General features: G+C 41.8%; 1 protein-coding gene across 2 annotated transcripts in view; it reads right to left on the bottom strand.

The window, feature by feature from the left end:
* The window catches only part of CGRRF1 (cell growth regulator with ring finger domain 1), a 31867-nt gene extending 15569 nt beyond the window's left edge, over positions 1 to 16298 (bottom strand). The window contains exons 1-2 of one of the 2 annotated variants that reach the window (XM_047736858.1): positions 16057 to 16298; positions 1965 to 2104 (exon numbers count right to left, since the gene is read on the bottom strand). In XM_047736858.1, the coding sequence (XP_047592814.1) occupies positions 1965 to 2104; positions 16057 to 16160 (244 nt within the window). In that variant the 5' untranslated portion in view covers positions 16161 to 16298. The remainder of the gene's footprint in view (positions 1 to 1964; positions 2105 to 16056) is intronic. The other variant, XM_047736857.1, reaches the window with a different exon arrangement.
* Positions 16299 to 16397: the final 99 nt, after the last annotated feature.

Here is a 16397-nt window from a genome sequence, read left to right as displayed (position 1 = left end):
ACCAAACTACCACTGTTCTCTACATTTTAATTAGGCATGTTTTCTAAATAGGATAATTTTCTCGTCAGATCTTGAAATTTGGTCTTCCCGAGTGAAAAATGTCAGAACAAACCCCTTATCTATCATTAGAGGGGAAAAAAAGAGGTCCTTAGTTCTCTTCAATTCATAGGATAATAATATAGTATTTATAGCTAAAGAAGAATAAGAAATTTTGTACTACTTCATTATGAATCAGTATTTACTTAAGATTGATAAGTCCTATTGAGTAAGCACGCTGATGTTTTTAAAGACTTTATGTATGCATGTGTGTATGTATGTATTTATAGAGCGCATGTGAGCGGGGGAGGGCAGAGGGAAAGAGAGAAGGAAAGACTCTCTAGCAGACTCCCTGCTGAGCACGGAGTGACTCAGGGATCGATCTCACAACCCTGAGATCATGACCTGAGCCAAAATCAAGAGTCAGATGCTTAACCAACTGAGTCACCCAATACACTGATTTTTGATGTGATTCTGGAAGTTAGAGACAGAAAGATGACTAAACAAGAAGAGTCACAGAAGCCAGGGGAGCAGGCTATCAAGAAGGAAGGGTTGGTCAACTCTATTAAACTCTGCAGAAATAGTGTTAACTCAGGCCTACAATGCCTGAGGGTCAGGGTAGGGGGGCAGAAGTGGGGATCGGTGACCTCAGGGAAAGCCAGTTCAGCAGAGAGACATAGGCAAAAACCAGACTGCACTGATTTGAGGAGTGAAAGTAAAGCAGGCTAAGGGAAGAAGGCAAATGCAACCTGCTTTTGAGAAGCTTGACTGTGAAGGGAAGAGGAAGAAGGCAGTAGGTACAATATGATAAAACATTGAGAAAGTTTGGGGTGTTTTTAAGATTCCAGAAATCTGACCAAGTATAAAGGGTGATACGGTCTCAGCCCAAGAATCTTTGTAGAGCCACAGAACTGTACCTAGAACTTCCTACTCTGTGTCTCTACTTACCTGCTACAAGAGCATTTCTAAGTCCAGAAGTTCAAAACTGCAGTCATTACCTTTCTTCCAAAACCTGCTGCTCCTCCTGTATTTTTTATCCTGGTAATAGGATCTGTCTATGGAGGGCCCCTGTGAAGAACCTGTCTTCCCCTACTCTTCTCTCTTACCTGCTCTACCCTGTGTTTTATCCATAACAAACTACTTATTGTTTCTCTTCTGTCTTATTCTATTTCTGTACTGGTGCTTTGTTCATGCTTCTCTCTCTACCTAGAATATCTTCCAACCCCATGTGATAAACACTTACTTATCTTTCAAGACTCTACTCAAAAACAAACAAACAAATAAATAAGTAAATAAATAAGACAGAATCAGCACATTCTTTAATGAAGCTTTTCCTGAATATGTCCGAATTTAATCATTTCTTCCTTCCCTCCCTTCCTTCCTTCCTTCTTCCCTCCCTTTCTTTCCCTCACTCCAATGGTTCCTAGATAGTCTTGCAGACAATTTATTTTTCCAAGTAAGCACAGAAACAAACAATTGTCATCTATTATTACCATCTCCCAGAATAACATCTTATACTAAAATAACTTAGACCCAAAATACCACAATTTCAGATTAAAAACACTTGTTCTGGAGGTTAGCACCCTTACAGTAACTGTTTATGCTATATAATCCATACCTTTTTCACTGCACTCAAGACCCATGAAAATGGCAGTGTCCTAACAAACTATTCTCATTAACAGTTAAGATACTTGATTCCTCTCACACGAATGCCTCTGTTTGCTAGTTGATTAAGTTCCCGAGGAGCAAGTTCGGTGAATTATTAATCTTTGTAACTATAGTACAAAGCACTATGTTGTACAGCGCCCAGAATAAAATAGGTGCTCAATAAATACTTGTTGAGTCTAATGAAGAAAAAGCAATGTAGAAAGAAAAATGCTAGGAAAGGGGCATAGAAAGAAAACGATCTTTGGAAAATAGCCACCAACTTGTAATTGAAGCTGTAGATGGATTGGTGATCTCTAAGCCAAAAGGATTCTTGACTTGTCTCATTTGCTTTTTGAAAACTCTTGTGTTGAACTGGGTCTCTTCTGAATTTCTCAAAATTACTGGAACATCCCAACCAAACCTGAAGAAAAATAAAAATAAAATAATACATAATTCTAGCAAATGTTGAAACTTTGTTATATGTGAAGTATGTTGGGCTTCATTATTATTCCTTTTAACACAAGTACCACAAAAAGAGATTAACTTATTCAGTTTACATTATATTACAGAATTAATCTAGAAGTGACAGATGAGAGGCCCCATACAATATATTGTTCAGCTGGCTGAACTGACATACTCCTGAAACAAAGAGTTCTATTTTAATATTGTTGGTGATAACAAAGTAGTACAGTCATTAGAGATTAATTATACTTAATATGACAGTAAAAACATGATAAGAGTTAGTGAACTTTTTACATGATATAAAAGCAAATTCATATTTAACATGTAGACTATCTGATATTATTTATGGGCCAGGAGAATTTTTATTTGAACACCAAATATAGCACTTCATTTACATAACATGTTTTCTACTTTTAAATTTCAGGTAAAGCTATGAAAATGCACACTGAACAGATGAAAAGGAAAATGAAACGGACCCAACTCAATTCGTTATCAAGTTAGAAAGCAGCTTAGTTCACTCAATTAAGAAAAAGTAATTTAAAATTAATAGGATGGCATTCATACTCTGATGCACTCTCTTCTCTCCAGACACTTAGCAGTGGTGGATAAAAAATAAACATAGAAATCAAAAAGACCCCACTGAAATGAGCAAACAAACCATGGTGTGTTGAAACAAAGGAACAGTAGTATTCAGCAATGAAAAGGAATAAATTATTGCTAGAGCCACATGGACAAATCTCAAAAACAACATCCTGAGCAAAAGAAGTCTTACACAAAGGAGTACACGCTCTATGATTCTGTAATATAGAATTTGAGAGCAGGCAAAACTAATTCATAGTAGAAATATAAAACAGAGCAATGGTTGCATCTGCGGCAGGGGGAAGGGGTATGGACTGACCAGGAAATGGCATGAGGAAACTTTCTCTGGTGATGGTCATGTTGCATACCTTGTGAAGAGGTTTGAGTATAGATGATGCATTTAATAACACTGAAGACTTGTATATTTCATTGTGTATAAATATTACTTCGAAAGAAAAAGAAGGAACTATAAACAAAAATGTTGAGGGACACCTAGGTGGTTCAGTCGGTTAAGCATCTGACTCTTGGTTTTGGCTCAGGTCATGATCTCAGGGTCGTGAGATCGAGCTCCACATCGGGCTCTCTTTCCCTTTCCCTCTGCCCCTCTCTCCCCTTTCCTACTCCCTCCCCCCAAACAAAACAAAACAAAACAAAACACCCAGACGTTGAGCTCCAGCTAATAATACGCAATGCTTTAGTGTTTATGGGAAGAGTAACAATTTACTCTGAAGTGATCAAGAAATAAGATGGACAAATATGAAATAAAGACTCTATACTAAAATACTGATTGTAGAACCTAAGTGATGGGCATATATATATTCATGGTATAATTTTTTCAAGTTTTCTGTATGTTTAAAAATTTTAATAATAAAATGGTAGGAGAAAAAGAGACATAGCGGGTTCAAAGACAATCTTTACGGTTCTAAAAAAGGGAAATAAATATAAAGGAATGAGTAAGGCTGATGCCAGGGTTTGATAGGTCCCAAGTCTGGCAGCAGGCAGTGGCAAGTAAGCCTTCCCATAGTAAGAGGACTTTATAGGTTGTCCATTCAAAATAAGAGCCAGACCGAGGTTCATAATTTGAATCCAGGCGCTGGGTTAGGACAATATCAATATGGATGTCATCATAAGAGGTGTCTGGGTGGCTCAGTGGGTTAAGCCTCTGCCTTCGGCTCAGGTCATGATCTCAGGATCCTGGGATCAAGCTCTGCATCAGGCTCTCTGCTCAGCAGGGCCTGCTTTCCCCCTCCGCCTCTGCCCGCCTCTGTCTATTTGTGATCTCTTTCTCTCTGTCAAATAAATAAATAAAATCTTAAAAAAAAAGGAGAAGAAGAAGAAGAAATGTCATTATAATACCTGTCCTTAACTAGGAGGCATCTAGGAATTGGGTTGGAGACAATCGTAAAATGGTTAAGCAGCAAGGGTGATAACAAAGGGTAGGGAAGAAAACTATTAAAATTAAGTTTGCAAACCAAAATTTCAAACCACTTCAATAAATCTAATGCCAAGAGAAGACCAGTAAAAGTAACACACACTATAAAGTTACACTCTAGGGGCGCCTGGGTGGCTCAGTGGGTTAAGCCTCTGCCTTCGGCCCGGGTCATGATCCCAGCGGCCTGGGATCGAGCCCCGCATCTGCGCTCTCTGCTTAGCAGGGATTCTGCTTCCCCCTCTCTCTCTCTCTGCCTCTCTACCTAATTGTGATCTCTGTCTGTCAAATATATAAATAAAATCTTAAAAAAAAATAACAGCCATGCAAAGAAAAAGGAGAAAATAATCAAAAAGAAATAGACCCTATAAATGACAGGTATACTAGAACTAGTAGACAAGAACATTGAAATAATTGTTATAACTATACTCCATATTTTCAAAAAAGTAAGTAAAGATTGAGCATACTACATGGAGATGTGGAAAATATTTAAAAAGACCCAAATCCATTTCTGAAGATGAAAAAATACAATATTTGAGATGAAAAATACACTGGATGAAATTAATAGCTGACTTACCATTATAGAACAAAAGATTAGTATATTTGAAGACTTATCAACAGAAAGGATCCAATATGAAACAGAGAGAGGAAAAAGGCTAGACAAAAAAAAAAAAAAAACCAAATCACCCAAAACATCACTGAGCTGAAGGACAACTTCATGCAGTTTGCAGAGAAAGGGCAGAGATGCACAAGAAAACTACAGACGTGTATCACTCAGGAAAATAGATGCAAAACTTTTTTTTTTCTCAAGATTTTTTTTTTTAATTTGTTTGACAGACAGATCACAAGTAGGCAGAGAGAGAAGGAAGCAGGCTCCCTGCCGAGCAGAGAGCCCCAATGTGGAGCTTGATCCCAGGACCCCGGGATCATGACCTGAGCTGAAGGCAGAGGCTTTAACCCACTGAGCCACCCAGGCGCCTTGACGCAAAACTTAACAAAATGTTAACAAATGGAATCCAACAATACGTTAAAAGGCTAATATATCATGACCTAATGATGGCTTAACATAACATTAAAAATTTAACATAATTCACCATATTAACAGACTGAAAAAGAAAAACTATATGATCATCTCAATACATGCAGAAAAAGCACTTGTTCAAATCCAATGTCTCATCCTGATAAAAACTGTCAGCAAACCAGGAATGTAAAGGAACTTAACCTGGTAAAGGGCAGTGATAAATATATAGAGCTAACATCGTACTTAATGAAAAACTGCTTTCCTCCTAAAATCAGGAACAAGACACTTAATAGCTATGTGTCCTTAGGCAATCGCTCAACCTTTGTGTAATTGATTTCCCATCTGGAAACCCTTGTAACAGAGTGTGGCACTAAGTAAGTGCTAGCGATGATAATGCCGATGATGGAGTAGACACAGGGGTTGGCAGAAGAGCTAGAGGGAAAGAACAAATCCAGTAATTTCTCCTTTTTGAACCTTAGAATCATTACCCTGCAGCCACTGTGTCCACTGCCCAACACTGCCCCAGTGCCTTTTAGCGGTTAAGTCAGGAATGTGAAATGGTAGGACACAAGATATAATCTTCCCATGAGAGCCATAAGATAACACCTCCCTCTTCTTTCCTTCATCCCTTGGAGTGAAAAAAAACAAGGGGAGAAAACACCATTCTATGCTATATATACTCATTCTATTTCCTGGCCCCTTCATCATTTTAATTCTTCCTACCGTCCACCTACCCCCCCCCCTTTTTTTTTCTTTACCCCCACTGCCTGGCTTCTTACACCCACACTACCAGCAGTAAATACTGGAATTCAGAGCTCATTTTGTCCAGTTCTACTGTAGGTTCAACCATTATATTTCAGATATTTTATCAAATTGTACCTAACATTTTCTTTTCTTTTTTTTTAAAGATTTTATTATTTGACAGAGAGAGAGAGAGAGATCACAAATAGGCAGAGAGGAAGGCAGAGGGGGAGAGGGAAGCAGTCTCCCCACTGAGCAGGGAGCTTGATGTGGGCTCCATCCCAGGACCCTGGGATCATGACCTGAGCCGAAGGCAGAGGCCTAACCCACTGAGCCACCCAGGCGCCCCCAAACCACACCTATTATTAGAAGAAATTCATCTCCCTAGATTTTTTATTTCTCCGCCTCATGCTTTGTCTTGGGTCTGCATTTTTTAATGGCCTAAGGTCCTCGATTTGAGTCGGATATATCTTTTAAAATTGGTGTTATGGATCATGCTAAACCCTTGGCCTTTGTATCACACATAACCTTTTTACCGTGAAGGATAACATACAGAAAGTACATAAAACATAGTTCAATGAATTAGAAAGTAATTGGTATTCAGGTGAAGAACCCGAACAATATTCTCAGAAAGTCTCTGGTGTCCCCTCACAGGCACTATCCCTTCCCTCTCCACTATCTTGACTTCAATTGCTGTAATTTAGTGTACCTGTTTCTGAATTGTTATGTAAGTGGAAGGATGCTGTGTACACTTCTACTTCCTATTTTATAATGTTATGCTTGCAGATTTATCCATGTAGCTATACCTAGCACATCTTTGTAGCTATGTAATATTCTACTGTACAATCAATATGCTATAACTTGCCTCCTCGTTCTACTCTTTTTTTTTTTTTTAAAGATTTTTATTTATTTGTCAGAGAGAGAGAGAGAGAGAGCAAGCACAGGCAGACAGAATGGCAGGCAGAGGCAGAGGCAGAAGCAGGCTCCCTGCCAAGCAAGGAGCCCGATGTGGGACTCAATCCCAGGACGCTGGGATCATGACCCGAGCCGAAGGCAGCTGCTTAACCAATTGAGCCACCCAGGCGTCCCTCCTCGTTCTACTCTTAATGGACATTTAAGTTGTCCTCACTCTGGCCATCACGAATAATGCCTATATCAACATTGTCATACAAAGCACTTGGTGCACATGCATGTACCCCCATTTTTTCTTAGGTCCACATACACTGAGAATGGTATTTCTTGGCCAGAAGGTCTGTGCCTCTTCAACTTCTTGGAGAAGGCTAAAGATCACTCCACGGGGTAACATCAATTTACCCTCCTACGCTCCCCTTGCGCCAAATCCTTGCCAAAACCTTGTTAGCCACCTGGTAGGTATGTGGTGGCAGTGTACTATGGTTTTAATTTCTATTTCTCAGATGACTGATTATTTTTATTTATAGAAATTCTTCATATGTTCTGAATGTGAGCCCTTTGTTGGATATAGCTTCACCCCTCCTGCACCTTACCTTTCACGTTCATACTGGTATCTTTTGATGAACAGAGCTCTTAGTTTTCACACAGTTATTAACTTTTTCCTTTAAGGTTAATGCTCTTGCTCTTTGGCTTTCCATTACTGGTGTATCTGAATTATGTCCTGACACTGCCACATTTCTGAATTAAGATCTCGGACATTTTTGTACTCCTGTCCTCTTAAAGGACTTAGTCAAGCATGACCAGAACGGCCAATGCTGAATCAAGGCTCTGGGTCCATATCTGACTTCACCAGCCCTGTTACCTCAATATCCTTTTTTTTTTTTTTTTTAATTTATTTGACAGACAGAGATCACAAGTAGGCAGAGAGGCAAGTCAGAGAGAGAGGAGGAAGAAGGCTCCCCGCTGAGCAGAGAACCCGATGTGGGGCTCGATCCCAGGATGCTGGAATCATAACATGAGCCGAAGGCAGAGGCTTCAACCCACTGAGCCACCCAGGCGCCCCTTACCTCAATATCCTTACACTTTGAGGGAAACAAGTGTTGGGGAGTGAGGGAGGATAGAATTCACCATATACTAGAGTGACATTGCACACAGTCTGACCACACCTCTCCAAAGCATTATGTTTAATGTAGTCTGAGATCATGTAAGCTGGTTTTGGGGCAGCTGACAACACAGATGACTCATGGCGAACTTTCAGCCTACTATAATCCTAAACCTTTTCACATACCCGACCCAGCATGAAATTCCTCATTTTTGCACAAAAATTCACAACTTTCACCTGCTCGATGAGGATCAATGTTTCTATCCTTAACATATTACTCAAAAGCCTATATGCAGAGATGACCTGAAATAAGGTTAAAAATTGGAGACTGGTCAAATAGTAATCCATGATTGGTGCTGAAAAATAGTTCTGTGAAATACTGGTAAACAGACCCAATGACGTTTCTCTGGCCACCATCCTAACATCTGGTCTTTTCCACATTTTTAAAAAAGATTTTATTTATTTATTTGACAGACAGAGAAAGATCATAAGTAGGCAGGCGGGGGCGGGGAGGGGGGAACAGGCTCCCCGCTGAGCAGAGAGCCCGATGCAGGGCTCAGGGCTTGATCCCAGGACCCTGAGATCATGACCTGAGCCGAAGGAAGAGGCTTAACCCACTGAGTCACCCAGGTGCTCCTTTTTCCACATTTTTAATAAAAAACTAGAATAAAGACGTTGATGCCCTGTATATCAGATCACAGCTGATACGACATTACAAGGAATAATAAAATAGTAAAAGAGAAAACTGACAAGTTTTCTTTTCAATTTCTTTTCAATCTTTTCAATCTATCTTTTCAATGATAAATTCATCTTTATCTTTTTCCACTTGAAGTCAAGATGGCAACTGTTAGTAATGACATACCAACTAAACAAATGCTTCTAAACATTCATTACTTTCTTCTACCTAAACTTTGTCCCCCTTTTTACCTTAAAGAGGATTTTCTATTCTCTTTCCTTTACTGTTACAATTTTATACTTATTCCTCCTGGATTTTTCTATAATTCTGTTTTTCCCCATTTTTAAAAAAGATTTCTGTTTATTTATCTGACAGAGAGAAAGAAAGTGTGCATGCACAAGCAGGGAGGAGTGGCAGAGGGAGAGAGAGAAGCAGACTCCCCAGCAAGCAGGGAGCCCGATGCAGGGCTCCATCCCAGGGTCCCAGGATCATGACCTGAGCAGAAGGCAGACACCCAAATGACTGAGCCACCCAGGCACCCCTGCTTTTTCCTATTTCTAAATTGTTTATTATACTTGTTTATAATGTTTAAACTTCTAACACAGCAATAATCTGTGGACCTCCAATTCTTTTTTTTTTTTTTAAGATTTTTATTTATGTATTTGACAGATAGAGATCACAAGTAGGCAGAGAATTAGGCAGAGAGAGAGAGAGGAGGAAGAAGGCTCCCCGCTGAGCAGACAACCCATTGTGGGGCTCGATCCCAGGAGCGTGAGATCATGACCCGAGCCGAAGGCAGAGGCTTTAACCCACTGAGCCACCCAGGAGCCCCGGACCTCCAATTCTGACCACATTTTTTCTTATTGCTTATATAATGTCTTATACAGCATACACTTCCAAAGCTTTTAATCAGAGGCTGAATGGGTAGACCAGACCTCCTTTCCTTGTGTCTGGAATCTCATAGAGCTCCTCATGAATAAAGGTTACTTTGAAGATAAAATTTTAGGTTTAGCAGTAAACAATTTTTATTACCCCTTCAGCTCTGAGTCCTCAAGCCAATCAGAAAACAGACATGCAATTGTTAATTTGGGGGGCCTTCTCTCCACGGTGATCTCCCAAAGATGGTCTCATGCAGTAGCTGGATACTGACACTGGATCAGGATATAAAAGCCATTCGTGGGTAAACTCAGAGGATTGTCTCTGAGGGAACTGCTGTGCTAATGATAGGACTTTGGGACAATGACCCAGTCTTGAAAACTCCGTGCCTTTACTTGTAAAATGAGGATTTAAAATAAGTGACCTTAAGGCCCTCCGAAGGCTTGAAATGTTGTTTCTAACAGCTTCGTGTTTTCTTCTAGATTCCTCTAAAAAAAACCTTGCCAATGCAAGGGTGGAGTATTGTGCACTCTAAACAAATACAAACCAGTCATGTTCTTTTCCTAAGGAAGAATCTGTACCTCATCACCAACCTCATCATACACAGACATCCTACTGCATTCAACAAGTGAGATGAGAAATAGTCAAGGTCAGTCTATCAGGTAGGGTTGGCAGGAGACAGAAGCCACATCTATTATTTTAATGTAAAGAATCTAATATACAAAGAATTGTTAATCAAGTACTAAAGACTGAAAATGCAAGAAGGAGACACTAACGTATCCTAGCACGAAGCAGTTATCACTCCTAGGGTAGGGAAAAACAAAGGGAAGAGTGGGGATGGGGATGATGATGATGATGATGATGACTATTTAAGATTTTATTTCTTTATTTGACAGAGAGAGACACAGTGAGAGAGGGAACACAAGCAGGGGGAGTGGAAGAGGGAGAAGAAGGCTCCCTGCCAGGCAGGGAGCCCGATGTGGGGCTCGATCCCGGGACCCTGGGATCATGACCAGAGCTGGAGGCAGACACTTAACATCTGAGCCACCCAGGTGCCCCACAGAGTGGGGATTATTACAATTTAGAAGCTTAGATAAGGGATCCCCCAGAGCTGGCATGCAGACTTTTGTGGTAGGAGTGCTGCCAGCTGGCACTGATACCGCTGAAGGAGTGTGATGAGGCTAGTTCTAGGAAAAATTGTCAACTAAAATAAACCGCTGCTACTCAGGTCAACTGCCAGTGCCAGGGCAAAGGGCAGTGCCACAGGAATGCAGACTAGGAAAAGGAAGCAAACTGTTAAGAGGAAGTCCCTTCTTCCTCCTCCAGCCTTCCTGTTTCTTTCTAGCATCGTCTACTGGCAGATTCTAATAGGGAGCAAACGATAAGAGGAACATACAAAGTCCCCGTCCCAGTATTACCACGCAGAGTACAGAAGAGCATGTTTGCTTCTGAGAGACAACAGCTTTTGAGAAAGATCTGGAGGACGATTTAGAGTATGTCCTGTGGCAGCACAGAAGGGTACAGGGTCCTTTCTCTAGGGGACCCAACCTCCCCTTAATCAGACATTCCAGGTCTATGGATTGGCTTATATCTATAAACTGGGTGAAAGGTGGTAACTCGCCGTTGTGACCACTCAAGTCAGGTTTCTGGCTCCAGACATGGAGTTTCTCCTTCGATGTAGTTCATGTAGCATTTAGTAGGCTGCCCATCTATTTTATTCCTAGAGACACTCTAATCCATTAGCCACCGCCAAAAATCCTTGTGAGCCAAAACATTCTCTGCTTTGTCCTCCACTGCCCATTATGGAACATATGTCCAACTCGACTCCGGTGAGGTGCCACTGGACCTCAGGTCAGGAGCTCCCACCATCACAAACAGCCTAGAGAGAACAGAGATTTTCAAGGATACAAGTCTCCTCTCGGCAATTTATTTCTCAGTGCCCTCATGAAAAATGTGTCTTCTGTGAAGTCTTAAAGGATGCAGTAGGGGGATGGGTGTGCAGGTTGCACATAATAAATCCAGTCCAATATTCTTATCTTTCTAAATCGTTAGATTCTTTCCTCCTTATGCCAGGAAAGTTCTAGCACCTTAACCTTATTACATATAGGCCACCACTGAGTCCAAGTTTCAGTCAACCACATCTGAGTTAATACCTTAGATTCAGAATTTCTTTTTTTTTTTAATTAATTTATTTATTTATTTGACAGACAGAGATTACAAGTAGGCAGAGAGAGAGGAGGAAGCAGGCTCCCCGCTGAGCAGAGAGCCCGATGCGGGGCTAGACTCAGAATTTCTTGAGAAGACACCCAGATCAATAAATTTTATCTCCAGCACCCAGCTTGCTCAGTTGGTTAAGCATCTAACTCTTGGTCCCAGCTCAGGTCTTGGTCTCAGGGTCCTGAGTTCAAGTCCTGCCTTGGGCCCCACACTGAAGTGGAGCCTACTGAAAAATAAAGAAAGAAAAGAAAAGAAATAAATTCACTTTTTATCTGATTTACTGTTACATTCTATCCTTCCTGGCCTAATCTATTTATAATCAATTGTCCGCAATGGCACAAATTAGCAAAATTTTGCACATCTTTTAGAGGCTAAGCTCTTTCCAACCAAGTTGGATTTTGTTCCTGTCCTGTGGAACATGAAGAGATCTGGGCCTCACAGCAAAAGGTTATAAAGATAGGTCTTGAGTATAGACATCCTTTGCAAAGCAATTACTCTAGGAAAGGTTATAAAGGAGAGTCAGAGCGACCAGGGTTTCAAGACTCTCAGTTTTATCCAAGCCAATTCAGATGTTCCCATTCCAAGTCTCAGGGGTCTGGTTCTTCCCACTCAGTGTCCTCAACGAGACATCGACAAAGCTGTATAATTCTATTAGCAGCACAATTAAAACTGTGTTCAATGTTTAGTTCTGTGGCTACATGAAATAAAGTGCTTTAGAACCCAGAACCTCTCTGACTCTCTAAGGGTTGCCCTGAGTGTTTTAAGATGTTAGCTTCTCATTTTCTTTCTGTAAGGGCTCCAGTGATCTGAGAAGCAACCATCCCATCCATCCCTCAGTCCTTATAGTCAAAAAGTGCTTTAGCCACATTAAACACTTCAGAAATCATTTTATCACAATCAATCAAAGGTAGTAATCTGATGAATCACTATGCAAATAATTGCCATGGATTACTAGGACCTTATATCATGTTGGCAAGGAGCCAAAGATGTGACCAAAGCAATTGCTGAAGCCCATCTTTGAAAGCTTCTCCCCTCCCTGGGGTTTCCGATTGTAGTAACAATTTCTTTATTAATACCTTTTGTAAGTCCAACCAGGAGACCAAAACTACAAAAGCTATTTTAACAGAGGGAATTTAATATGGTTAATTGTTAACCATATGCTGAAGAACTGAAAACGCTAAAAGGGGACAGTGAGCATCATAGAAGTAGTACCGGTAGGAAGCAGCTATCACTCCAAAACAGGAATAAAGAGAATTACTACAGCTGAGAAATTTGGAGCAAGAACTGCCATGGAGCTGGGACTCAGATCTGAGGAAAGGGTATTGATATCTTCGAAGGGGTGTGATGGGCTGGTTCTAAGAGAGTGGAAAACTACAAATTGGAAAAACTGGGGCCAACTGTTAATGCCAGAGTAAGGCACTATCACTGTGGTGAGACAGACAAGAAAAGAATCACACAGGAAGCAGCAAGCCCTCTTGTCCTCTACCCTTCCACTCACCCTCCCCTGCTGGCAAAGCCTGCTAGGCAGCCAGCTAGCAAAGAAGAAATGTGGTTTAGAGGTGCTGCCCCAGATTCACAAAACAGAATCTAAAGGGGTGCTACGAAGCTGAGGGACAATAGCTTAATAATCTGTAGTCAAGAGGAAGCAGGGGGCAGCTGCAGAGTTAGGGTCCCCGATTATATGAAACTGTTAAAGGATGTATGGCCTTTTTGGTCTCCTTTCTGCACAGCACCTGGCAAATAGCAAGAACTTAATAAATGTGAGCTATTAGAGCTCACAAAACCACCAAGAGTTAAAGAGAAATACCATACTTCAGTGGCACGATTCTTTGCTATTGGGATTCAGATGTTCCTGTTCTTTCTCTACTCCCACACAGTGCAAGCAGACAAGGAGAACAGGAAAAAGAAGCAGTGGAAAAGAAAATCAGAGCAGTACTGCGATAATGGCGAAGACACAAAACCAATAGGGATTATATTTTGGGAGGTTAAAAAAACATGACACAGGTGAAAAGCAAAGTGGATTCATGGGTTTACCTTCTGGCTGGGGTACTATCAGAAAGTTGCTTTTATGAGATCTACATGGTTTTCTTTGTTGCTATTCGATGTACCCGTTGCCTTGGCTTATGTTAGCAAATAAACACTAGTAAAAAGTTTACCTATATAGACAAAGGTAGACCAGCTAAAGGGAATGGTTGAGTTAGGTTCAAGATAACTAGACAGAAAGTGATTGGGACTTACACCGTTTCACCAATACTTAGCCCAGACTTCCAAAAATTCTAGTTATCTGGCCTGCCACCCTTCAAAGTTATACCCAAATGGAGTGGTTAGGCAGTCATTACGTTTTCAAAACAAGTCCTAAACTTGGCAGAGCCAGAATTTGCATCTAGGTCTGTCTGACTCCAAAGTCTGTCTCTTAACCAGTACAAACATGAGGTCATGAGGTTCCTGACTACCCTTACCCACAGATACTGCCATCATTAGCCATGTGGCCCTCACTCATTTTCCTCTTCCCAGTACTATACCTAAGATATCTAATTATCTGGCCTACAGAAAATTATTCTTTTTAAAGATTTTATTTATTTATTTGACAGCACAAGCTGGCAGAGGGGCAGGCAGAGGAAGAGAGAGAAGTAGGTTCCCCGCCAAGCATGGAGCCCGATGCGGGGCTCGATCCCAGGACCCTGGGATCATGACCTGAGCTGAAGGCAGCCGCTTAACCCACCGAGCCACCCAGGCATCCCCAGAAAATTAAAATTTAAGGATAAAATGCAATGGTCAACTAGGTATCAATTTTTCTTAATGGAGGAATATCACATTTCTTTAAGAGAAAAACACTGACATTATAGTCATTAAGAAATCCTGTGTTAAGACTGCTTTACTGACTTAGGCAACCAAGTTGCAAATTCCAATTACAAACTTTATTGAAATGAACATTAAACAGCAGTGAAATTTGGTGAGTCAAGAATAACAAATTGTGGGGGTGCCTGGGTGGCTCAGTGGGTTAAAGCCTCTGCCTTCGGCTCAGGTCATGATCCCAGGGTCCTGGGATCGAGCCCCACATGGGTCTCTCTGCTCAGCAGGGAGCCTGATTCCCTTCCTTTCTCTGCCTGCCTCTCTGCCTCCTTGTGATCTCTCTCTCTCTCTCTTTGTAATAAATAAATAAATAAAATCTTAAAAAAAAAAAAAGAATAACAAATTGTGTAAGACTGGTTTTAGTCTTCTCCCACCCACAAACAAGGAATTTTGTGTTCAACAGCTGGCAGGGTGAGAGGCAGTATGGAAATATTAAGACTGGGCTTAGTTTCTCAAGAAGGCATATAGTTTCAGAAATTAACAAGGGCTTGTTTCCTTTCTGTAAAGTAATCCTATATATGTGATCAAAGGGTATTTTAAGATTCGTTTTACACAGGCAGATCTATTCACTAACACGCTTCCTCTGTCTCTCTGCTCATGCTGTACCCCTGAGATGTCTTCTATTCTCTACCATACAGATTTAACTTCATTTATTTCTCAAAACACTGATTCTTCAAAATCGAGCTCATGTTTCCCTCCGCAATGGATGAATTAGTAAAATGGTTTCAACTAGCTGTATTTATAAGGCTTCTCTAAACATGATACAATGGCATCTCCTCAAAAGAGAAATTTTAGAATCTCTAAGCTAGAACAATTGCTCAAGGATTATCTAACAGTCTATTCTCCCTGTCTCCAATGCGTAAACTGCCCCTACCCGTTAATGTAACTTATCTCAAAGGTCTTTTCCAGCTCTAAAATTATGACTTCACAGTTCCACCGACTAAATGTTACTTCAAAATGCGTGGAATGTATCTAGAAACCATTAAATTCTCAAACGGTAACGGAGTTCAGTTATAAGTTAGGCTCAAAGATCTGAGGCCGAGTCCTCAATTCTGGTGAGAACAACAATCAGCTGTGCTTACTGTCCACGTCTGTGCACTGTACCGCAGGTGACCAATTCACTCCGGGCACACCGTAGGCCCCAATCCGGGACAGAAGCCTGCCGGTCAAGCACTCTATCCCAACACCGAGACCAGGCCCTGACAGACCGCTTTATCTCTTAGAAACAAAGCTGGGTAAAATACCTCGACCCGGCACCACCCCCAGATACCCGCAGCGACGGGGACGACACAGCGATGCAGAGCAGTGATGCAGGTGCACACCGCACCTCGTTGTGCTCCTGGAGCCAGTCGGAGTTCACGACACCAGCTTCCCCACAGCGCCGGGCGCCCCAGCCCCGCTGGATCCCCCGGCGCCGATGCACCCCTCCTCCGCTGCCCTCCGCGACCACCACTACCCCAGCTGTCCGCCCCTACGTCCCTTGTTTCTAATCATGGGGCACTTACCATCCCAATACCAGGCCGGTGGTCACGATGAAGCAAGTAAAGACCACTGCGATGTAGAAAAGCGGCGAATACTCATACAGCGTTACCAGAAACACCGCAGCCATCAGGATGTCCTACACTGACCCGAGCTTCAGTCGCCCAGCCCGGCCCACCCGGCCGGGGTAAAAGCCACTACGGCGCCTCGGAGCTGACAAACTTTGTGGATACGCACTCGCCCGGGGTTCTAGGGCCAGACGTCGGGGCAACCTCGCCGGCTGCGGGAGCCGGAGTGCCAATCACGACGCCGCCTGCAGGGCTCGCCCCGCCCCTCCAGCTCCCGTCCCGAGCTATTGGCTTCGCAG

This window comes from Lutra lutra, chromosome 7, assembly GCF_902655055.1.
Source record: "Lutra lutra chromosome 7, mLutLut1.2, whole genome shotgun sequence".
In the NCBI taxonomy this organism is placed as follows: domain Eukaryota; kingdom Metazoa; phylum Chordata; class Mammalia; order Carnivora; family Mustelidae; genus Lutra; species Lutra lutra.
This window is presented reverse-complemented; position numbering and strand designations above follow the sequence as displayed.